Consider the following 25,845-nt stretch of genomic DNA (forward strand, 5'->3'; position numbering starts at 1 on the left):
TTGGACAGGGGTGGGTGGGCTCCTGGTGAAATATATGCTGACATGAATGACCTACTGCCGTTTGAGTCTACCGAAGTCTGTTGATAGAGGCCCTGATGAGATTAAGCTAAACTTCAGCTTAACTCGATTTTGAATCTAAATACATAAATCTGTTGCTGGGGAATACATTGTGCAACTTCTTGTAGCTTTGAAGATGCCACTACTCAGAAATAATCTAAGGTGACAGCGGGAAAATGCACACAGTGCTCACTTTTAGAAACCAAAACAGTCTGTGCTGCTTTATTTATGCCTGTGACAGAGCTGTATACATGAGCATTAGAGTCCTGTTAATCCTGTAGCCTACAAGGACTGAATTTTCGGTTGACAATGCTCAAAAAAAATCCCTATTGGATGAAACTCTCTGCTGCATTAAAGTTGAACTTCTCAGAAGCAATTTAAGCTGACTGGAAGTGACATGTAGTGAATGTTAAGCAGAACAAATATCACTTACCCAGACATGACGTGCTGGTGAAATGCATTAACAGCAAATAGTGCCTGAACCAAATGGCTAACACTGTTTCAATGTAGCGCCTTCGCACTTTCAAGATTTGTCTGATATGAAACTGTGGACATTATAACACGTCCTCCAACCTAAACAGAAAAACAGGTCTGAATACTGTTGTTGCCATTGCCAACAGTGACAAGACTGTAATAAGTAAACAGAAAGCCCTGCAACTGGGCTACCTTTGGTGATGGGTGATCTCTCCCCAGTGTTAGGCACACATATTTCGATATCACTATTGAGTATCAGTTTTCAAGTAGTAATTATCAGTCCTGTCAGTAATGATACCTGATATCAGAATTGAAATTGGAGGTCATAAAGCTCTAAACTTAACAACCTGACACTATGTTCAAGGTCAACACAGAGCAACTAGCAAGTACGGGGGGGGCAATAAGTTAATGTATAATCTGCTTAGAGCCATTCACAGAAGAGCAACCAGAAGAACAACTGACAAAAATACGAGAGGCCATAGACACAAACCCTCTGTCCATTGATAGTACATTCAGTCCGAATGCTGTTAAGTCAGGCCAACATGAGATCACAGTATTATCTTGCAAGTGTGCTATTAAAAGCTGTTGCAACATCATTCAGATCCTGAAATTCCTTTCTATGCTTTGCTCTTTCATTTCTTCTTAGGAAGCTCAGCTCTGAGCTTTGTTTATTTCTTCAACAGCTAATGAATGTTCCTGTTGAATTTCGACTGCCTAAAACTTCAAACCAGCTCCTTTACCCGACAGTAGTTTTCCAAAGCAATCTGACACCAAACAGAAGCTGGCAACACCTGTCAAACAACCACAGAGCAGTTCTGGATCTTTACTGCAATGTACAACCTGTCCAGAGAGCGTTAGCAGTGAAGACATTTTTAGGAAATGCTCAGAAATGATCGATATTTACAGATCGTTGCATGTTCTGTATATAAACTGAGAGACTAAAGTCCTGCTGGTGGCACCCTGAGATCTGGTTTGCTTGTTGTTAGATGACAAGAAAACAGGTTGTTGGCCAGTGCCTTCCAAAACTGTAAATTACGTTTTCTGATCTAGAACCTCTACGGTTAAGGATCGGTTAAGTTTAGACAACTAAAACCACTTGGTTAAGGCTGGGAAAAGACTGTGGTAATGAGACCGAACAGCGGTCTTCCATATTCATTAAATGTCTGGCCAAAAGAAATCAACACTTAAACACAGGCCATTTTAAGTGTTCCTCAAAAACACAAATGCTGTCTTTGTCTGGTGAGGACAGCCTTAATTCATCCTCTGTGGACCATGAATATTCATCTCATATTTCATAGTAATTTGGCTAGTAGTTGTTGAGGTGTCTTGCGCTGCTGACAGTGCTGGACAGACTGACATCATCACCACTAGACCATGCCACAAATAGGGCAGAAAGCTAATTTGCATACAATATTAGCTTCATTCTATTTGTGCTGGGGAGAGGGACAGACAGACAGACCTGAGACTCTGACCAGCAGTTGAACCCTTACCCCTGTGACCACCACAGACTGTTGCCCAGCCAGCTGCAGGGAATTCAGCAACAGACATCCTCTTTACAGTGCTGTAAATGCATTTATAGTTCAAGAGAGGAAGGGATGAGATGGCTGCTGATCGGGGCAGGAAAACTCATTCTGGCGGTTGTTTGCTGCCTGGGGGGTGCTGGGTTTGCTGAGGTTTAAGGCGACTGCACAAAATTTAGACACAGAAGCAACACTTGTTGGCCTGCTTTTTTTTCTCCTTCTGCAGTAGCAGGCAAAAAATGAGCAGCCAAGGAGTGTTGGAGAATGAAACCAAAGCAAAAGCCAAGGCCGTTCCTGGGGCTTTTAACAGTGTAAGTGGAGACACCGAGCTCCTGCTCATTAAAACCTGCGTGGTGGACACACAATGCATTTATCCATAAGCATTCTGGTCAAATGCTGAGGAAACTCATTTCTATTGCCTTACAATAGTTTAGAAAAGTTTTCACTGTCCCTCTGTCATATGATTTCTCTCTGTCCTGCCCTGTTCTGTTTTTTTTTTTTTGTTTGTTTCACAAGGAACCAAAATGGCCGCTTGAGCAGAAAAATCATGGCAGAAGTTGGTGTGTCCCCCCCCTGCCCCCGTGCACACATTCTCCCTCCCATTCCCCAGGTCAATAACCTGTAAAGATTTACTGTTTAGGGCCCATTATTTCCTGCTTTCAAGTCACACATTGTCAAAGGCGATGCTGAGTTTATTAAGGCTGGAGTCACGGGGCCTGAATGGAAAGCAGGGAATACAGTGATCACTTGGGTAGTAAAACTGTGACAAAGAAAAAAGGAGTGTAAACTGCCAGATAAATGCTTGGATTTCTAAACTAAAAGCTACCAGACATTAAATACCCTGAACGTTCAAAGAGGTGATCACTTTTTTTTTTTTTTTTTTTTAATATTTTCAAAAGACAACCAAAAACCTGGTGTTTTTGCAATTATCTCCACTATGGCTGCATGTTCCCATGTCATGGTGCGAATATTAAGTTATTGACGCAGCAATCAAAAAGACAACTAGAACATTGCTAAATAATTGTTGATGTGAATAAGTTCAGCTCAGGAAAGAGGCCAAGCTGAGCCAACAGAAACAACTGGAGACATGGCTGAGACTGCAGATGATAGGATATCCAAATGGCTTAACAACAGGAAATGCTTGAAACATGCAGTTTTTTTTAACTGCACTCAGGTGCACTGATTTACATACTTGTTTATTTTGTTTGATTCCAAAATCCTCTCTTCCACCCTGTTAAATCTTCCACATAAAACTTAATAAGTGCTGACTTCAAACGCGCAAATCGGATCAATTAGGGAAATCTCACAACAAGAGCTATTTGGGGGAATAAACTTACCTCAAAATACCACAGAACTTGTAGTCATCAAGCCTGTGTTATCTGCCAAATGACACCATACAGAGGTTACTAGCTCTTTTCCATTAAGTCATCTGTTTTTCCCCAAATAGGGTGTCAGAGCGAGGATATTACTTGGTGAGTAAAGTCAAAAGAAGATTTAGAAAATCCCCCATGTTCAGATTCTGTGCAGACCCACAGCACAGATGACATTGAGATCCAATTAGTTATCATTTATGAGAGCCTGAGCTCAGCTTTCTGGCTGCTTTTATTCTGTGCTACAATAAAGTTAAAAGACACTGCTTACGGCATGCATACTGCATTATACATATAGTACTAAAAAAAGAGCAGCTAAGCAGGAACATTTCCACACATTCTGTTGATTGTAATGTTTAATAGTTCAAAAGTAAACCAGGGTGTCAACAAGCCTTTAAAAAGCCTTAATTCATTAAATTCATCTGTTAAAATCTAAAACGTCAATTGAGCTGAAAATTTCTTTAAAAACTTTGATAATTTTAACTCTGAAAACCAGCCCCAAAAAAAATGTTCTTAATAATTTTCCTCATTTGACCAAAGTCAAGTGGAGCTGTTAAAACAGTTTTGATCCTGAGGATTTGCCGGCTGTCTTCTTCCTGCAGACCCGTCACTACGGGTCTCCGCATAGCTCTGGATATAGATACAGCAGAACTGATACTGTAGAGGCAATGACAGCTCTTGGCAGGCAGCCAAAAGTAGGGAAGTGTGTGTGTGTATATGTGTGGGTGGAGGTGGTGGTGGGGGGGGGGGCACAATCAGCTGAGGCAGAAATAGGCCAAATGGTGACTGTACGGTTCAAAGGGTTCGCCTGTCCTCTCTAGTTGTTCTCTGAGTGGGGCTTTTTCCCCCTCTCTTTTCCTGCTGTTACCTTGTTGGATTATCAGGAAAATTATTTTCTGGGCATAGATTTCATCTCATTTCAATTTATTTATTGTGTATATCTCACTCATTTAGAACGCTGTGGTATCTAGAAAAGCTGAATTGTGAGATGATAAAAAATATATTATGTTCACTTGAATTTTGTCCATCCAGTGTGCACGATAATTAAATGGTATTGAATAATCTTATGTAAGAAATACTAAATATATTATGCTATAGTCCATGTACAAATTGCCTGTGATTTCTGAATACAAGTCAATACAAATATATACTTTATGGATATTTGGATTTATTCTCCTCAGCTATATTCATGCAATGTGTAAATCTAAATTTTATGTTCTGTGACATTTCAGAAACAAAGCCATGCCTTGATGAATATGGTACACTTTAATTTTAAGCTCCAGAAAATCTATTAAATATGCAGTTACTTAATAACCAGTTAAGATTTACTCAGTTTATCATCATCTTCCAAATTCTCTAACCTTGATGGAAATTAAACTTTAATGACCTGTGCTAAACTGTGCCACCAGCAGCAGTTGTGACAGAACATATCAGGGCGCGACTGTTTCCATTTCTTTTTCAGCTGGATGTGCTTTTTGATGTTCAAGGAGCAGATTTCTTCACCTCAGCCTAACTGATGGAAACATCCCCACTTTACATAGGATTTCATGCAGCATTTCAAAGGTTTGTGTAAGTCTGAAAGTGGGTGACAGTTTGACAGAAACATCTGTATTGGTGGTGTGTGCTGCTGTCATGCTGAGTGCACTCATTATGCCTTTGTACTCTTAATGTGTCTCAGTTTAACCCACAGAGATGCCTTTGCATATTTAGCGGACATCTAATGAAGCAGAGGCTCTTTTTCTGGGACTTTCATTGTGCACATTTACATGCAGGTCTCTTTAAAACCAGTTAGTTTTGGGTCTAGTTTTGGGTCAGTTCATACGCACATGATAACTGAGTTAGAAGAAGCCGGGGAGCATCATCCTCCACAGAGACCGCCTTAGGCAAAAGTGAACCAACACTGTTGTCAGTGCAATTATATTACTGTTTTCTTGCTTTTATTGTCTTGTCTATAGCATTCTTAAACACATTTATAAGCACTGTAGCCTTCAGTAATACTTTTTAGACCTTTTGTGTAATTATACAATGTGTGCCTTAACCTCTAAGCTAACTTAACCAAAATATGGGCTATGATGAGTAATTTTCCTGCATGTAAACACATCCAATAACTAATTATCAAATGAAATACACCGTAGAAGTGTGGTACAGTCTGAAAGTCTGTGCAGAGTTCTTCAGAAAATGTCTGCAAGATAGTCAACTAATAGTTGCAAATCAATACACCCTGTACCCCCTAACCCCCCAAAATCCTCTAGAGACCATCCAAAAAGCCTGTTTACTCCTGGATTGAAGTGCTTTTCCCTCTGACCAGCCATATTAGTATTCCGTGGCCACTTGCTTGTTTTCAACAGTTATAACACAATATCCATGCTTTGCTTTTATGTCGCACCTCCCAGTGGAATTAGTAGCATAAAAGCAATCCTTGTGTGTCCTGGCTACTTCCAGATGGCTTTGGGAGTGCTTTTATCTTCTCCCTCTGCCTCGCTCGCTCTGTCTCCTTTCACTTTCTCTTGCTTTCTTTCTTCCCCCCACATGAAAGTGCCGTCGGCAGATCTTTGCTTAGCCGGGTTCATTCTCTCTTCATCCGAAAATATAAAAGTTTCAAAGAGCATTTCATGAGGGAGCTCTTCCATAAATGGGATTCATAGCTTTCTAATCTGCGCTGCGAAATTGATCTAAAAAGTTTCCCAGAGCAATTGGCCAACTTACATAATGCAATAAAAGGTCGTGCCTGAGAGAATATTTACTTTTATTACCATTTGTGTCACAAACAATCCCCCCACTCTGTTCTCCCATTTGGGACTGTAGCAGTGTTGGGATTCCTCGCACAAAAAAAAAAAAAAAGAAAGTCATCATGACACTTCATTCAGATTTGCAAACACACTTTAGTGAGCTAAAGCAAACTGTCAAAAGAATTAGTGGAAGTTTTGGATTCTATTAATTAATAGATTTGAGAGATATGCAGTCTGGATCGGGCAAAAAAAAAAAAAAAAAAAAAATCCATGTGATAATTACTCATTCATCTGACTGTCACATGGTTCAGTTAGGATATACAGAAAAATGCATTTGTCTGGTCATTCATTTAACCAGTGACTAAATCAAGCCTTGATTTAAAGCCCTGGGCATGAGCAAGGCAAAAACTCTAACAGAAGAACAACTGGACAGGACATGTGAACAGAGAAGCGTGTGACTGCCTACACTCATGTAAAACCTGCCTAATTACACACACTGTCGTGACACAATGAAGGAGCTGTCAAATTTGATTGGCTGAATTCCATTTCTGCCGATGTCAGTGCATACCAGGGCCTCATTACAGATACTGCGACAAGTAGTAGTGAAAATCTAATAGCCAGCGTGAATGTATGACACACTGTTATATATCATTACCAGAACAATGTTTTACTGTTGGGCAAAATGCAGGAAAAATTGGAGGCATTTTTGAAACAGGAACGTAGTTTTACTTTTTTTTTCCTAGCAGGACTCGGTCACACGCTGTCTGTCTCATGGAATAACTCTTCACTTCCAGGTGCGACTCCCTGTCGAGCTCGTGAGTCGATGACGGTAACAATGCACAGACAGGATCATCAGAGGAAGCTCTGATTTGATGCGACGTTAAGTGTTCAGGCAGCTGACAGCTACAGAGTTTCAGCTGCGCTCACAGTAGACCGGACACTTTACAAGACACACCACCCTCAGACAGACAGCGCATTTCATGCTTGGATATTAACACACAGGGTAAAAAGGTCTGTGGCACTCAGACTTACAATACTAACAAACTGTGTTGCTTTCGTTTGCCTAGTGACGATCAATAAATGATAAATAAAGTAAATGTTTTACACTTCTTATAAATACGTTCTTACACATTACGTGAGGCCACCAAACTCGGTGTTCTAAAATTAATGATGAAGGTGGAACTGGTCTCACCCTGACAGGTACAACAACATGTGAAATGTACAATACGTCAATCACACCTGTACGTGCCAACACCTGAGTCCTGAGAACAGGACAAAGTGATAAAACCTGTGGGGGTGGGTCACAGTCTGAATTTCTAATTTCGTTTTCCTTCACATTTTTACCCTCTTGGAGATCTATTTCCATCCCCACACTTGATATTATTTGGATATTGAGTGCTGTAGAATTAGTTGTAACTATAGATCTAGTGTGCCTAACAGTTGTGGTCACCACATTAGAAATGTGCTGATTGTGCTATTACGGTCTACCAACACACAAACAAACACTGCATGAGGACCAGTTCAGTGTTATTCTGTGAGCTGACCAGTAAAATGTCACACCAGTTAGTTTCTGCACTATGTGTTTGTGTGTGTGTGTGCGCGCGTGCATGCGTGCGTGTGTGTGTGTGTAGGTTTTACAGTCAAGCTCAATACACGCACGCCCGCGCACACACTCACACAAAGCAACACAAATCCATACTAGCCACAGGCTCCTCTCCAATCTATTTTCTGCTCAGCTGGTTTTAAATGAAGTTATTATGACTCATTAAAATGCCCACAAGCTTGTGGAAGTCGGCCAATTACGATTTAAATTTAGCCTCCTGCTCTCACAACCTTATCTCCCCCCAGTACTACCTACCTCTCATCACTGCCACTGCTTTTTTTCCTTTTTTGTTTTGGGAGGGGGGGTTGTAATGCATTCAGAAAGCCTTTAATGACCCCACAACTCACACACTCACACACACACTGCACAGCAGACTGGCCTCCACATGCATGTAGGCCTACTTTGAGACCACATCCAAGAAGATAAGGTTACAGAGTGATAAGGTTATGGAACTTCAATGATCCGTGTGAATATCTTTGCAAAGGATAATTACATATCAAAGAGAAACACATAAAAACCAGAATACAAAACAAACAGGGCTTATATCAACATGTGCAGTCCAGACACACACAGCAGCACCACCTCCAAATGTGGCAAACACCACTAATTACTATACAGAACTGCACAACTGGACCCTGCCAGTACCACATATACAAAATCTCTCACACATACACTTTTTAGCCTTTACATAAGTTTTTCTTTGATAAACTATGGTTTCACAGGATTATCCTTTTTATTACCAGAAAGTTGGGATGTCCACCCCTAATGTAAGAAACAAGGAAATACACTCTTTGGCTACTCCTCCCCCCACTCTGTTCTGCGTGCCACAGTCAGACCGGCCATCAGGCATATCAGGACAAGTCCTGCACCGGTGGGCCAGTGGAGTGTCAAAAAAACACATTAAATTTTTACCCGCCCTTTCCGTGTACCTGTTGTTCAGGGTGTGCATGAGAATGTGCATGTTCTGCGCTCACTGGCCGATCGCGACCAAGTTTCAACTCTCATGTTGAGCTAACGTTAGCTTGAACAAATCTAACCTCAGCACGGGGCAGTTGTTGACATGCTGAAAAAGCTGCATGAACTGGGGAATTATGTTTCCCACCGAGGTTTACCTTGCCATCTGATTATGTAACCGGTAGGCTGTTTTCTTCATTTATTAGTCGACTGACAATGACGATTTAACACCCAGTGTGCCCAGTCAGAGAGACAGGGAAGATGTAGTGTTGACAGGAGAAGGGGCCTAGCCATGGGAAGTCGAGGAACGCAAGTGAGAGCAGCTGAGTTTGAGGAAACAGTGGAGGAATGTCGCAGAGAGAGGATGGCTGCAACAAAGGTTTATAGATCGCTCACAGTCGTTCATCCTCTCATGGTGGACTGAGGGGAGACTGGACGGGAGACAAATTAAAAGAAAAACCATCTTGGTAAGATGTTGGGCCACTGCATCCTGCTAGAACAGCTTCAGTGCTCTTTAGCATCAGTTGTACTGTAGTCTCTGTAATCTACTGGAGGGATGAACACCACTCTTCCAAAAGATATTTCCTCATTTGGTGTTTTGATGATGGTGGTGGAGAGCACTGTCTAACACGTGGGTCCAAACTCTTCCATAGGTGTTCAACTGGGGTGAGATCACACATCATTTCATACTCATCAAACCATTCAGTGACCCCTCGTGACAGTGACTGGTGAGTGCCTTAAAACCGAGACTTATTTTGTCCAAATAAGTGTCGCGGAGGACTCACAATCAGCTCTTCCCTTCTGTCATCCCAACGCCCTGAGACAGTCTGAAGGACCCTTTGCCTAAAAAAAGACGATCCCAGAATACCTGGAGACTAGACTGAGCAATTCCACCTGATCCGTCTTTAGCCCCCCTGAGCAATGTTCACTATTCAGCCAGTAAGAGCCCCGAAAACACACACACACACACCTACACACACACACAGACGACCTAATTTAACATCACACTCCAGAGCAAACAAATGTCTGCAGCCTGTGCATCTTCTCCCTCCTTTCAAGTTAATAGTGAGCAGTGTGTGTGTGTGTGTGTGTGTGTGTGTGTGTGTATACAGCATATCGCTTGTTTGTGTGTGCTTGATTTGTGTGTACACATGTGTTTATGACTGTGTGCGTTCTACAGTATCATTCGAATTTCCAGGAGAGCAAATTAATTGGCAGCCTTTTGCAATAATTGACTTTTACCACACACACACACGCACGCACACGCACACACACACACACACACACACACCCACACACACACATATGCATCAAGCACACACAGCGAGCACTCACATCTCCCTCTCTCAGACACATACACACACATGCTGCTCGCTGACAACAAAGCTGCTGGGAGGAGGGAGGGATGATGAAGCGAATCCAAAATTCAATCGACTGTGTTCTTGTTTTGAGCAGAAGGCACACAGTGTACTGTACTGTGAGAGGCCATAAAACTCTCACTCTCCACCAAAAAAGAAAAAAAAAAACAGCCTTTGGTAGACACACTGACGTTTCAGCAATCACCCTCCATCAAAACACTTTGTCTCGCATACAAAAATAAGACTTGGCATCAGAGCGGAATACCAAATCAGGCCCATTAAGGGAGCACAGGGGCACTCGCTACTTAGCAACCAAAAGGATTTAAAGCTGCAATATCCCTGTAATAAAAGGAATAAGATCAAGTCCTCCTGGTTTTTTTCTTTTTGTCTGAAAATAGAGAGGGCTGAAAAGTCAAGCTTCCCTGTCTAACTTTTTGATTGACAGGCTTTATGAGTCACCAGTGCCACAGGAAAAGCATTGCAGTAATCTGACCACAAGCTAATCTGCTGGAGCTGCTTGTTTGACAAAAGGTGATTACTTGTGGGATTATTAAATAATAAAAGCAGTTCTGCTTGAGGGAGGGTAAATCTTTTTCACATCTTGAAAATAAGAGCTGAGCATGTACAGATGGTTGCAAATTTAATTTTAAAATTCTTACTTTACTTACATTTCTGCTTGTTTTTATATTAATTTTAATGTTTTTACATTTTTGTACTAACATTTAATGAATTATATAAGTAAGATGAAGAAGAAGGTGATATTCCATAAAAGCAAGGGCTCTACATGCTACGGTTAAACAATTATGTATCTGAATATTAATAATTCACCGTACCCAAATTGATTTACATTCATTTTATCTTGATGTGGGGCGCACATGCTCCAGCTTCAGTCGTACTGTAGATTCAATAAATCAATCCCACATTTATTTTGAGAGCATAAAAAACAGGATCAGTGGCAAGAAGACTGACAGCCTCCACTCGCCTAAAATCTGCATTTAACAAATCAACCGGATCACAAAACAGAAAAAGGGTGCTGTTCTTCCTGTGCAAACTTTGTTTGGTATCAAACAAAGTGTTTGGTTTGCTATTAGTTGCTGGAGAGAGCGATAAAGGCAAAAAGAAAACACATTTCTAACATAAGCAAAGTGAGACAGGGAGCGACGGGATTCACGGAAAATGTGTCCTTGTTTTCTTGTTTCTGGAGCACAAGATACGATTGAGATGGAAGCTAGCAAATGGGTTGGTCAAGGTTTCATTTGTTAACAACAGTTCCAAGAACACTGTATTTATTATTTCACAAGACTAAAAGTCTGAAGCTAAAGCAGCTCCTAGCAGCTGTGATATTAAAGTTTTGGATGAACCAAAAATCATACTCCGCATTTTGCTGTTACTTCTGTCAAGGAGCTAAGAATAAAAAGAACTAATGCAGAGTAAACAGGGATTCATCCGCTGGGGAGCCTGAGCCAGTGGGCTGATTGATATACAAATTTCATATCAATCAGCCCATTGATTTCTTATTTTTCTTAAGTACTGCAAGCCAAGTTCTGATGTCATTTCTGAGATAGCAGCTGTTCCAACAGCTTGCACAACTCTTTGCAATTTCTTGTCATGGGTTTTTTTTTTTTATATATAAATATGCAACCATGCCATACCATATCCACTTGTAGTCACTACAGCAACATTAAAATAAAATAAAACGGTTATGTTTAGGCACTCACAGCACTTGGTTAAGGTTAGGGAAACACCATAGTCTGGTTTGACACAGAAAAAGTTCACAGTGACTTCAGGCACATCATGTTTATTTAAATTTAAACAAAACCGTGGTCTCTGTCTAACCTTAACCAAAGTTCTTTTGTTGCCTAAAACCTAACCACAGACCGGACTGTGGATGAAAACCCTGGTCTCGAGCTTCATTCATTCAAAAAATGTTGCCTTTGAGCATAATCCAGCCATGTGCGATTTCACTGGCTCCACAACATACGTTTCTGGAGTTCACTATCTACATTCTTAAACAAAAGAGTAGACAGCTGGATTAACCAACATCACCATCCTTCGGGTTGCCCCAGCTAAAAGAGCTGCTTCACATACTTGGCACCTGCAAAGGCCATTAAATACCAAAGTATTACAATAACATGCTACAAAACATATTATTAGACAGTGAGACATCATTGCTAGTAAGTGACACATTTCTCAGCAGCGCAAGTTACAGTTACACAGCCTCTTCCAGGAAGGCAGCCACAGGTGTCAGGTAGAACCATGCTGAGCAAAATGACATTTAAGGCAACTGGACATCTAGTGTGAGTGCGCTTCCAGGCACAGAGCTGTCAACCTGGTCAGCCAGAGAGCGGGAGGATCATCCCTCACATACTGTTTGGCCTGGCTATTTTTATGTTTTATTTCTTTAAAAACACTGCTTTTCCAAGAAACTCACTGCACAGGTACACTGAGTTCTGGGTAAGGAGCGCAGCTGCTCAGAGTAACACGTTTCCAATGAAGTCACATTTGCTCAGGACAGAGGTCTAACAAGCCCCCCCCACCCCCCCCCACACACACACACACTCCCCCTCCCACTACCTCCACCCCCTGTCTCTGCTAGGGAAATAAAAATATCAGTCTGACAGCAGTGGCTAATGCTACAGTATTATAACTCGACCCCTGCCTTGTGTCACCCCTCACTTGTCTGTCCTCAACGTGCCCTCCTCTCATGTAATATAACCCAGCTGAGATTTGTCCAGCTGCATAATCCCAATGGTGTGTGTAACAGTAAATCAACAGGTCAGGGGAAGTATTACAAGAAGTGCAGGGGAATGGGGGGGGCTTTAAGTTGCACAGGAGGAGTAATGTTATGCTACTAAAGCATGAGCTACTGCTGTTTATCAGCTCTGTCTGTCATATTGTGTTAGTGTTCCCTGGGAAATAGCAGTGATATATGTGTGTTCATGTACACGTAAGCATGACAGAACATCAGCTGTGGTAAAAAAAAAAAAATGTACATGCAAACCACTTAGCACTTAGGGCAGTATTTTTTGTGTGTGAACTACTTCTTTTCCTACTACTTGCTTTTAATAGCACATGCCCACCCCCCCAACCCCACCCCCCTCCCTTGAGTCTCCTGTCTCTCTTCTCACTCATGCATACACACACACACATACACACACACACACACACACAAACACACACACACACATTTAGGAATTTGTGGCCTGGAAGGCAGTCAAGTTTCATTAATTTCTGGGTTTGGGTACAGTACAGTGTGTTCCTGGACTCACATCTGCAAGCGATCATAAATGCTGGAATGCTGGCAGAACATCCAGACCTGCCGGCACAAATATGTCGTCATCACTGTGAGGGAAGAGCCGGCACGAGGCCAAAACAGCCGACCAGCCGACAGCCAAACAGCCAAACAAACGCCACGGAGATAGGAACACAGACAAAGAGCAATGGGAAAGCAGCCCTCCCGCCTCGCCGTGTTCATGTCCAGATTCTTTGCATTTTTCCCTCATCTAAACACTCTGGACATTTAACGTGGGCATTTTACTCCCACGCTTAGACTGAGATCAGATTGGAACAAAGCTTATAATTTTACAGAGCCAAGATGAACATCTGGTCAGGGACAGCAGGAGTTTTGGCTAAGGCTGACACATTTACTATAATGTTTGTAAATGTGTAGTATTCAGGTCAAACAAACTACAATATGGAGCAAAATATAAACAATTGGGTGTTAGGTGCACAGATGCTTCGAGTACACAGTATTTCTTTGTATGTGGCATACTTTTCTATGTTTAAAAACCACTTGGTTATTTGGTCCATTAATTTTTAATGCAAAAAAAAAAAAAAAAATCCCTTCCCTTCCTTTATTCGGCTCTACATCTGAGTATGTAATCATATCATTGCTCTTCTGTCATTCACTGCCAGTAAAAGTGGAAAAGGACTTGGTAAAATACTGGTTATTGTGCGTCAGTATCTTCTTTTGATTCTAACACCCAGGGCAGTGCCATCGTCAGAAATGTTCTTCACAGAGTGGCTTTAAATAATATATGCAGTCCAGCTTTTCTTTTTTAGCATACAGCCCAAAAAGATCAACCAGCAGTGAACATAATGCTATGCTACCAACTGAGGTGTCGTAAAAGACAAATTCCCTTTGGGCTGGTCAGAAACACTATCCTAAACTGCAAAACCTCACTCTGGAAATACTCTGTACTGGCTGTACTGGCTGACTAATGCACAAACCAAACACAAGCATACCAAACTGATGAAGCCTGTGTGACACGCCATCACACTGTGCTAGCATATGACCCCAAATGCCAGGAGATTTTCATGTAAAGTCATGTTTCCATTAATAATGTAGGGACTCTGAGATCATATCTCCTTGTGGGTAAACTGTGATTGAGCATGTCAGTATGATGGCTAAAGACCAACTGTGTCTCAAACTGGTTTTCAGTATGCACTTCATTATTTTGTGTGCTTGTTTTTGTGCAGTACTGTTCAAATTCTCTGGTGAGAATTGTTTTTTTTTTTTTTGCACACAGGGAAACAAATTCTGTTTCACAAGCCTCCAAAATTTGCCAAACTGCTCAATGCATCAGTGTTAAATTAAAAAATAAATAAATAAAAGTTTTCCTATACAAAGTATAGTCTAAAGTTATAAGGATTTCCTGGTATAGAGTAGGAAATGCCTGATCAAAAAAGTATGCAGGTCAAAAGTACAAGTTGGTCCTCAGAGGACAGAAGTCCTCACCCAGCCCTACTTCAGAATATTAACCCAAGATTGCAATATCAAAACAGGAACTAGCCAGAAAAATATCTCAGTTGCAATCAAATGAGACATCAAGTATTTCTTTAAGAAGTGCAATCTGCTGTTCATAGTGCGTCTGAGCACAATGAACGGCTGTAAACGTTCACTGTAAGTTCTCTACCTACTTTTACACAATGAAATACACTGATGTAAAGGAAACAGGCAAGTGAATACAGGCAAGTGGATGGTGCGATCCACAATGCTCTATATTTAAATACTCTTTTTGGTTTCCTCAGTATCCAGTGGTACATTATGAAGACCATCGCTCCATTCCTATATCATCACATTATGGCCTTCAGCAAAACACTTATCCTGCAACTGCTGGTGAAATAAAATGGATCACTTTTAATGTGCTTCAGGTCTCTCTCTCTATCTCACACACATACACACACACACTCAGTCGGTTAATCCAGAAACTCTTTACTATGTATACATACTGTTAACAGAGGATTAACATTCTTAAGCTATAAAGGCAGCGAGATGAAAAGTTGGTGGTAAGAGAGATGGCAACGCAGGGTGTTCAGGGATAGTCTTATTGGTAATCTTATTATGCTGCATCGGTTCGCTCGGAAAACAAACTGTGAATCATATCAGTCTGGTCTGGTCTTGTTTGATGATCTTCAGCACTCACACACACACCCATACACACAGACACATACACACACACACACTTGGGTTAGATTTAAAAGCCAGAATGTTTGTGATACGGTGGATAAAATACTATTTGATTGATACACATTTTTCAGACAATGACTTAAAACATAATTCGTTCTACTATTCTACTGCTATGAGTTTGAGTACAGATACCAAACTCATACTTTTTTAGATACCTTATTTTGAGAAATTCTTTACCTCGGAAAAAGTAGTTTCAAAAAGCAAATAACTCAGCAGATGAACTTTGCTCGGCTGTCGTAACGTTTTGAGAGATTAAAAGTTCTTGAAAATTCTAATAAGAGTTCCTTGAGTTAGTTGTTTTTTGTCAAATATAAACATGCTTTTGTACAAGCCATTTTTCTTTTAGTTTAATAAAAGAAGCCAAACTTATCAAATGTTAAATGGTGCCTAAACACATGCAGCCAAACCAGAGCCTTAAATAAATAATATACAGTCTAAAACTGGACAAATTTTGTTTTAAATCAAGATCAAAGGATGAGTAATACTGCACAGTCTGTGATACTTAAATTTTGGTCAGCACAAAAAAGTATCGAGGCTCAGTTTCCAGGCCGAGCCTTGATTGAATTCAGAATTACTATTACTATTATTGGGTTTTATTGTTGTTTAAATTGGTCACAGTTCACAATATGCTGGTATTATTGTTTATCTGTGGTGTAAAACTGCTTCTATCATTTAAAGAAAACAACATCTAGGACTTTAAAAAGAATCCAAAAGGGGCTGAGTCACAGCTCTCCACCCTGCACGAACCCCATCTGCAGGATTTGGCTCTGCAAACGCTGTCAAACACTAAACGTCAGGCGGAGATTAAAAAAAAAAAAAAAAAAAAAAAGGAAAAAAAAAACAATGTGGAGAGAGGACTGAGACAGAACGAGACGAGAGGAAAAAAATAAATAGCTGGCACAAGGTAGACTGTACATACTGTACCCTCAGCGGTGGCAGGCAGCCCAGACTGGCGAGCCGCCAAGTCCTCCGTACAACAAGCAGAGAGAGGGAGAGACAGACAGACAGACAGACAGAGAGTGAGAGACCGAGTGGAAAGCAGAGGGGAGGGAGGAGGCAGCAGCAGCAGCGGCGTCTGAAACGCTCCACATCCACGACACGCTGCGCATACCAAAAAGCCTCTCCACTCTCTCGCTTCATCTCCCCAATATTCTGTCTTTTCTGAAGCGAGCTGAAGGATGATGGCGGCGGTGGAGGAGGAAGGGGAGGGGAGGAGGGGTTGAGGTTGAGAGTTTTGGGACTCGGTGAAGTGTCATCATTACAGAGAGACACGATAAAAATCGAGACGCAGCGTCAGACCGAGAAAAGCCTTGAAAGTCAAACGGTGGAGGCGGAGGGGGAGGAGAAAAAAAAAGAAAAAAAAAAGTGCATAAAAAGAAAAAGACAACAAAAACTATCAAAGAAGCTTTGCCTCAGTGCTGTCTCTTCCCTAACCGTCGCCCGTCTCGACAGAAGCGCTTGTCTTGCCTTTTACGCCAGACCAAAGCGGCTATGAATCAACACTGATGTGTGTAACAGTACAGGTTGATGTCGTGCGTCAAGACAGCCCCGCTTGGAAAGAGGAAAAAAGAGAAAGAAAGAAAAAAAAGTTTGTGCACTTGCTGCCACTGTTGCTAAAAATACACTGCCCACATCTTCCGCTCAGTTGCCTTTCTCAAGGTGGAGTATGTGGTTCTTCCTAGAGTTTTCGGTGTTATTTTTTTTCCATTTGATCTCCTATCAACAGAGTTTTCACCTTATGTCAGTGAGTACAAATTGTGAGTTATTATTAACCTGTTGACATCACAACATTTTTTTTAAAACAATCTTTCCATTGGAAATTTATTCAGGTAACGATTACCTTGGCGTGGTCTAAGCAGACATGAACATCTCCTATAAGGCTGTAGTAATGTTCTGACTTTCATCCAATTGTTTTTTCTTTCACAACTCGTTTTTATGCTTTCTTTCACACTAGTAATTATACTTTATTTAAGAGGCAATCATCTTGATTCTTGAGCCTGTCTGGCCTTCAATTCCCAAAAACACATGTACCTGCCACCCTTCTCCTCCCTTCCCTTTTCACCTCTCATGTCATGGTTTAGAGTTTCAGTTTGCTCATTCATCCTTTAATTCATTCAGACAAGTTGTATGTGCATACATGGTCTAATTCTGTTGTTATTTCAGACCCTGCCACCCCCACCTGCTTGTCTTTCCCGCCATTCCTATCACCTGACCTGCTCCTCTTCCCCACTCACCTGCTCACCTGTTCCACATTCCCTCATTAGCTCCTTAGCTTATATAACGGCCCATTTCCACATTTACCATTTCCACACTGCCAGATTGTCTTAGTGACATGTGTTTTAGCTTTCCAGCACTCTGCTCTTTGCTTGCCTGTTGATCATGCTCATGTTTTTTTACTTTGCCTGTGTTTTTTTTGGATTTTGCCTCAGCCCGACCCTTTCTACTTTGCTTGCCTGCTTGTTTTTTTTTTTTTTTTTTTTTTTTTTTTAAAGACTCTTAAAGACTCTTTACTCTTACATCTGCCTCCTGAGTAGTTCTCTTGGGTCCCTTTTCTGAGAATCCTCTAGGGGAAACTAAAACAGATTTCATTTGGATGTTTTTGGAGATTAAGTGCTGTTAACTCTCTGCAACTGACTGCATGATACAAATGAAATGGTTGACATATATTGTCAAAAACTTACAGATAAAATAAATGAAACCAGTAATTTTTATTTTCTCTGTGTCCTTTTGTAGGCAGCACTTAACATTTCTTCTGAAGGTTTTTACTCATTTATGTCACAAATTACTGAGCATAGCCTTGTACAAGTACAAGTACAGTTTTTGCTTATGTTGGCTCTGTTACAGGGTCAATTACCCTATTAAAGGTACATTATCCCAGCTGTCTATCCTCACTGATATAGAAGGATGATTTGGTAACACATATATAAAGCCACAGGAAATACACGATACCATAATATTATTATGTAAACAGATAATTACAGATAATTAATTTTCATGTATAGATAATTGTAGGTAATATGTGTATGTGAACTAAATTTCAAATAATAGCAGAGGAAGAAAGAAAGACACTTCCTCTGCTACAAACCTAATTTCATCCTGATAATGAGCCTTTTTCATCATCTTCATTCCCTGAGTAACTCTCTGACTTAAATGTTTGTTAATTGATACTATTACCCAAAACGCACATTAACAACAACACCTACTTTCATTAGAAAGGGGCCGTACTCAGTAATAACTTACCATAAGAGGATAATTTGCCGGTACGCCGGCACCAGTAAGTACTGGCCTACAGTGGTTACTGGGACTGTAATAACTACCATGTCTGATACAATGACAACATAAAGTATAAGTTTAGGCTTTCTGTCAGGAGAGCTTGCATCCATGTCGGCAGCCAGAGCATGGCTCTTTAAGGCTAATCTCCACTGGCGCATGAAGAGAACTGCACACAACACACACACACACACACATTCAGGAACAGGCAACAAGTGTCTGAGCACAAGATTACCTTGACTCACCCTCAGCTTCCACTTTGTCATAGCGCCTGACTTCAAGAAAACTTCGACTTCATGCTTACTTTTGCCAGCGAACTGCACAGAATGATGTGACACAAACATGGGAGCCAGCACTAGGACAGAAGCTTTATGGCTCCACAATATGTCTGAGGAAGCACATACTATAGTGGGAGACACAAAAATCTCCATAACAATCGCTATCCCATTTGTTCCTGTGACAAAGCCATCTTCTTTCAGCTTTTGACAAGTGAGTGAGAAGGGGAGCGTATATGTGCAGCAGGGACTGTGAAAACGGGGTGTAATTTTAAAATAAACAGTGAATATTTCCTTGGAGCAACTTTTGTTTTTGACACGCTGAGTTGTGTGCTGAGCCAATTCACTGGCACAGCGGGAGTTTGTCATTCATCTTTGTCACAACATAGCAGGAGTGTCAGCATCCATCTCAGTCATTGTTTAAAATTTGGTGAGATACAAACAAACAAATGATCCTGGCAATTATCATTTTTCTGCCTACTGACAGTAGTTGGCTGGGGGAGTGGGTGAGTGGGGGGGTGGCTGTATTCTCACCACTGGCAATGATAATGCCAAGCAGACAATTCAGACCACTTTAGTGCGCCTCACTGGAAAACATACAGAGCACCAAACAGAGGGCTCAATCTGTGGGCCAACGTCAACATGGATTTGGGATTTTGTGTGTGTGTGTGTGCAGAAAGGGTTCCCTCAGAGGTCCCATGGCTTTTACAGTGTCTCAATAAACCATCTGCACTTAGGGCCTTAGGACTGAGGAGCTCTTTGCTGCCTATAAAAGACGGACCATGCCATTAAAGCAGTGCTGTGCTAAATAGGCTCAGAGCACTGCTGGTGTGTGTGTGTGTGTGTGTGTGTGTGTGTTTGGGGGTGGGTGTAATAGTGTCAGACCAGACCAATCAATGTGTCCAGTGTTCTGACTTGTACTGCCTTTCAGACCTCTAATGTCATAGAGGTGTAGAATGACAGGATGATGATGTGCAGGCACCTCTTGGGTTAAGTTTCCCAGAGCTGCTCAGCTTTACTGGGCTGAACAGTTATTTAATCCACAAATCACTGAAACTGGGTTATGCTCCACATGCACATATTCAAGACCAGTATATTTATAGTGAAATAAAGCATGTACGAGGCAAGTCATCCTTTTATTCAGCTCTCAGGCTGCAGCAACTTCAGAGTTGATGTCTATTGTAAAAACTTTCTATCAAGTAAAAATCATCTGTTTTCAATATTCATATGCTGTACTGTACATTTATACAGTAATAAATCAGTCACTTTGAATCTGTGAATGGATATTAACCACATTTATGAGGTGCAAGAACAAAAGCTGCAGTTAGGTTTCGCCTAAGAAAAGGAGATTCGCTCTCTGAGTAAAAGGACTGTGCACGTTTAGCCTGTTTAATTGCATTCATGTGTACTTCACCATTACTGACCACACTGAGAGCCTGCTGCAATATTGTTTTTTGTTGTCCATTTATGTAAATAAACTATCAATATGACACTCAAGGACATAAAACTTGCTTACGCTCAGGGCTGTAGTTACCACTGAGGAAACAAGGTCACATCCTTGGGAAGGAGATAAAATGATAGAAAATGTAACTGAACAAATAAATTAGGAAAATGAGAAAAAATGAGTATAATCAGACTACTGTGGTGGCTTGTCAAAAATGTCTTATATAGGTGCAGGAGCTGAAGGATTTTGACCCTCGACCCCAGTGCTTCTGAAGTCCTGGATATATCAAGTCTGCTTTTTTTATTTTTAGTAACCTTCAAATTAGATCCTTTAGCAATATAGCTGTAAATGTAGACTGATTAAAAAGGCATGCACTGCATAACTGCATATTTATTTAACACTGACAACAAAGCTATACGGTTATACTGTGTAGCTTAGCGAGATTAATAGAAACAAGTAAAAAAAATTTTTTTTTTAATCTAACAGGTTGCTTCAGATTGTGTTGTTAAATAAATGGGTTCAAACATGCAAAACCACTGGTATGGCCCTTTAAGGAGCTGCTTACCGACCTCTGACCGTCATTAGTTTCAACAGAGATTTCAACAGAGGTTCAAATTACCTCTACTCTGGGATTCAAATCTTTCCTGTTTGACAGTAGCAAAATTTTGAGAGAAGCACTTTGTGCTGTGTAACACTTCAAAGCAACAGTAGAACAGAATGGCAGCAATGAATGCTCTATCATTCAGTCTCCCATCAGTCATTCCCTATAATCAACGGTAAACCCAGGAGTGATAACAGGAGGCACTGCGGTCTCAACAGTGACTGTAGAGCGAGGCTGTGGATTTGTGATTTGAGTTGGTTTGATTTCTTTACCTGAATGAGAGAGCAAATGCATCCGTAGACGGAGGCTGTCCAGGAAGCTCTTCCCACACAGCTCACAGCCGTAGGTCTTCATTCCACTGTGCATCTTCCTGTTGGCAAAGAGCAAAACAAACACTTTATTGTTTGGACTGTGAGAAAGTCAGTTTTATAGCAAGCAAAGCTTAATGTGCATGCATATCACTAAAATAGATGTTTGTGTCTCTAACAAAGAGGCGGTTTTACAGCTGCATAAGCGATGACTTTCAGCACAGCAAAGGTTTGGCCTTTTGCAGTTTGAGAAAAAAAAATGTCACACTTCATCAATCATTACATCAGCACATAACAGTAACCCTGAGTGTAACAAGCCATCCAACTACCACACATATTCTTCTGCAGGGATCACCAGACCATGACTCGGTGCTGTAAATCACAAGATGCTATTCAAGCAGAGGCATTATCAGCTCTCTGCATCTCAAGTGCTGCAGATGGATAAGATGCTATAAAGTGAAATAGAATGATTTATTCAGGCAAACATGCAGGGCAGTGTATGGGCCCTTCACGGGCCACTTTTTGACTTCTGCTTCCTAAGCTGGTAAGGTGACGTGTAGCTTGAAGCAAAATCAGACCTGAAATGGAATGCCTTTTCACAAATGGACAGTCATTAGGATGTAACATACTTTAAGGGCACAAGTTCAGACAAGACCAAGGGTCAATATTTGATTATGTTGTAAAGACCTTGAGGGTTAGGTAACTAAATAACATCTGACAACATAAAGTCTATCCTCACGACTCTCTCTGTTACAAAATCCTCAAAGACCCCACGGCTTAGTACAAAGCATATTATTCTTGAGAGATATCTGAAAGTGCTCTAAAGCAATTAAGGTGACACGAATTGCCAAACAACTGCCACAGTGCCTTAAGCCTCCTGAGAACTTCAAATACGTCGCCTTGAGAGAGGTACACAAAGGCACACACACCCATGATTGTAATGATTGTTTTTCAAGTTGGTGCTGTTTCAGATTTGACACAATCAATAAAAACGCTCCGAAACTGTCGTTCTTTCACGTAGTAAGGCTCCAAAACTCCAAACAGGTGGTGAAAAAAACACCACTGATAATCCCTTAAACAAGTGATAAGGCTTTAGTTTGATTAGAATATTTCTAGATTTCAGTAATACTGAACACTTTAATGCAAAACTGAAAAAAAAATACCCCAAACGTGCATGGAAAAAGTGCCTGATTCTATACTCATGTGACTATATGCTTCTGGCAGACAAAACAAGACAACGTCAAACAGACGGATTTCATAGTCTCCGACGACGAGTCAGGTGGCTCGGAGTGATCAGCCGAGTGCATTCTTGGGGAAACAATGCCCTTGATAAGAGATCCGCTCAACTTGGGCGAGATGACAGCCATCCATCTTAGCGTCTCTCAACAAAGCCGCAGAGGAGGAGGTGGTGCCACTCTCCGAAAACATGACTGATTGATGTCAGATGTCGAATGCAAATTGATTTACAGCTCTCTTTTGTGCCTCAAGAGAGGTAGCGAGACACGCAGCCAGGATGAGACCGAGACAGACAGAGAGACATTATAGCGTGTCCTATGGCAATGGTTGCAGGAGTTATTAAGCAATAAAGTCTAGTATGACATCAATGACAATTAATTACTGCAAAACATCCTTGAAAGCTGACAAGAAGAGCGGTAAAAATCTGGAATGTAAGAAAACATAGCAAGGTTGAAGAAGTCATGATAGCCACTGTAGTGGTTAGAATTTGTGGACAGACCTTGGAAACCAAAGCCAGACTGACAGCCCTTTGGCAAGTAGTGAGTAATTAAAAGGCCCTATAAATGCCAAATGCCCCCAAAAGGGAAGGAAGGACACTTGAAAAGCCAAAAAGGGAGTGAAAGTGACACAGAGAGACAGGAATGACACCGGTGGGAAAGGAAACAATACTCTTACACTGTTAGATATCAATCTGTGATGGTACAGACCAGGAGTTATATCCCAATGTAATGTGCTTCAATGAAAAATTTCCACTCCCCACTTTTCCCAGACTGCCCCTCTACAATCGACAGAGAAATCTGAATTGGCTGTGTTCAATAAAAAGCAGGCATACAGGCACAACAATACAGCATCAAATGCAATCTTGCTGCTGTTGGCTACATATATAGTAGGACAGATCAATACCAATTACACAAGACTGCAATATGTCATACAGATGCATGGCATTCTGGCCTATTAAGGCATCTGCCAGTAGAAAAACTAAAATCCCTGTCACCTCTGCATTGGAATTCTTACTCCATGATTGTTGCAAAATGGCAGCACTATAATGTTTCACCTCCGAGGGACCAAAGTGCGACCTTTACCATTGATGTTTTAGGAAGATAAAAAAAAATAAATATCTTCATGTAATTTTGTCTTTGACGAGTTATCCACACGAATGAGACAAATTCAACAACAAACACCAAAATGGACAAAGGAATGGAAGTGGATTTTTTTCTCCCTTTAAGGATCATAGGTGATGTACTCACACACTTTCACTCCGATAAGGGGAAAACACACGCAAGTGGTAAACCACAACACAACACACAGAGAGCACAAAGCCTTTCAAAGGCCTTTTGTGTCCCTCCTCAATCTGACCATTGTGCCCCCCAGACAGAGCACTGATAAGGTATGGATGGACTTATTAAGGCCACTTGAAGTGGAAGCAATGCCATGTATTTTCACCGTAAATGCAGTGTTGATGAGCAAAGTGCAGTGTGTATGTCCCTAGCTGAGAGTGTATTAAACTTAACTGCAACAGCTAGCACTACCCTCTGAAACAGCACATTACTTGATGTTCAACAAAATGGTAACAGCACATGTTCCAGTAATTTAGTCTGTTAGAGGACAGGTTTAGGACTTTGAGAAGGCTGTCCACTTGAAACACTAATGATGCCCTTTCTGCTGGCATTTAACTACATTTCATCCATAAGGTATGAAGTTTCTTTTCTCATTTTTATGCAAAGTAATTAAAAAAAAACATCAAAAGAGGGCCAAATGTTGATAATATTAGCAACAGTAGCTAATGTAAAGTTTGTATTGCTGCCTCAGGGAAAGGGGAGCTAGCCAGAGCGCTGCTAACCAAGCTCGTTCTCAGCCCAACTGTATCCGAATTTGTTGACATTGCTCTGATTGGTAAAACATGACTGGCTACCTGGCAGTTGATTAAAAATGTACCCCTTCTTTTTTTGTTTACATTGTGACTATCAAGCGTTTAACTTCTACCCTGGGCCAACCAACAGGGGGGCATTAGATAGGAAAACAATGTCATTTTTTGGTTATGATGGCTTTTTTTTTTTTTTTTTGAATGTGATTCGCTGGTCTGATGTGTAAGTGACACCACTGTGTATGATTCACACTTAATTGCAGACAGACAAAGGTGCACTCACACCTTTGGAATACTGAAGAATCAAATGAAAATTAGACAACAGTGAGCATTTTAGTTATGTTTTATGGGCTTTAAAATGCTTTGTGTGCCTAAGCTGAGCTAATAATATACTGTAATCCAGCTTCAACAAGGTTTAATGATATGTAAAAGGATACTAAAATATTGTCTCAGCTCAGTGATTTAGCTCGGATAGACCTCTTCACACACACACTTTCAAATCCCATTGTAACTGTCTGCTTTCATGTTGTGCTTCTGAAATAGATGATGAGAGGTAGGTGTGTGTGTGCGTGTGGTGGGTGGGAGTGTTGGGAGGGAGGGAGGGTGATTTGAAACAGACTGACTGTAGCCATTAAGGAAGTTCACATAAAACTCTCTCAGGCCATTTACTCAGTTAATAATCGACTTTGTCCAACAGTCACTTTTGACAACGGCAATAAATTTTAAATTTATGTCAACAAAACATATGCTGATCACCTCGTGCGGTGTGCTTCCTCGTAAAAACCAGCCCAACCAAGGGCTGTCTGAGTGTGTGTGTTTGAAATGTGAGTCGATTACAGGCCTGCGTTATTGAGCAGTAACAGCTTGCCTCGTGCAATTCAGAACTTTTTTTTTTACCCCCATTTTGCCGCTAGACTTGGCTGGCCATATATCATAACCAGCACTGCGTTTGGTGAAATAAAGACTCAAGCTTCCCACCTGTCCTTCTACCTGTAATATGACAGTTAAAAAAGTCAGAAGAAGGTGATCTACAGATACACTACGACAAATAAAAAAAAAACTGAGAGACCTCTCTGATGGCTTTGAGGCATTCAGATTTCACATGATTGGACGATGACAGAGGCAGTAGAGCAACTGCCAAACCTCATTAAATCAAATGATTCTGCTTGAACCTCATGCTGGTGCCCTCTCCAGCTCACATCAACATTTTTTAATCACCACATCCAAACTATTAGACCAAAAAAAAAAGAAAGAAAGAAAAGCCAAGCAGGGCAATGCTTGATGACTTGCACTTATTTCTCATTGCTGGCCC

At 41.0% G+C, this 25,845-nt stretch overlaps 1 protein-coding gene across 2 annotated transcripts in view; it reads right to left on the reverse strand.

Annotated features, from left to right (window-relative positions):
- The window catches only part of zbtb16a (zinc finger and BTB domain containing 16a), a 135,968-nt gene that overhangs the window by 62,336 nt on the left and 47,787 nt on the right, over nucleotides 1-25,845 (reverse strand). For both annotated transcript variants that reach the window (XM_041051380.1, XM_041051379.1), the window contains exon 3: nucleotides 21,398-21,495. In XM_041051380.1, coding sequence (XP_040907314.1) covers nucleotides 21,398-21,495 — 98 coding nt within the window. The remainder of the gene's footprint in view (nucleotides 1-21,397; nucleotides 21,496-25,845) is intronic.

This window comes from Toxotes jaculatrix, chromosome 12 (genome assembly GCF_017976425.1).
Source record: "Toxotes jaculatrix isolate fToxJac2 chromosome 12, fToxJac2.pri, whole genome shotgun sequence".
Classification (NCBI taxonomy): Eukaryota; Metazoa; Chordata; class Actinopteri; family Toxotidae; genus Toxotes; species Toxotes jaculatrix.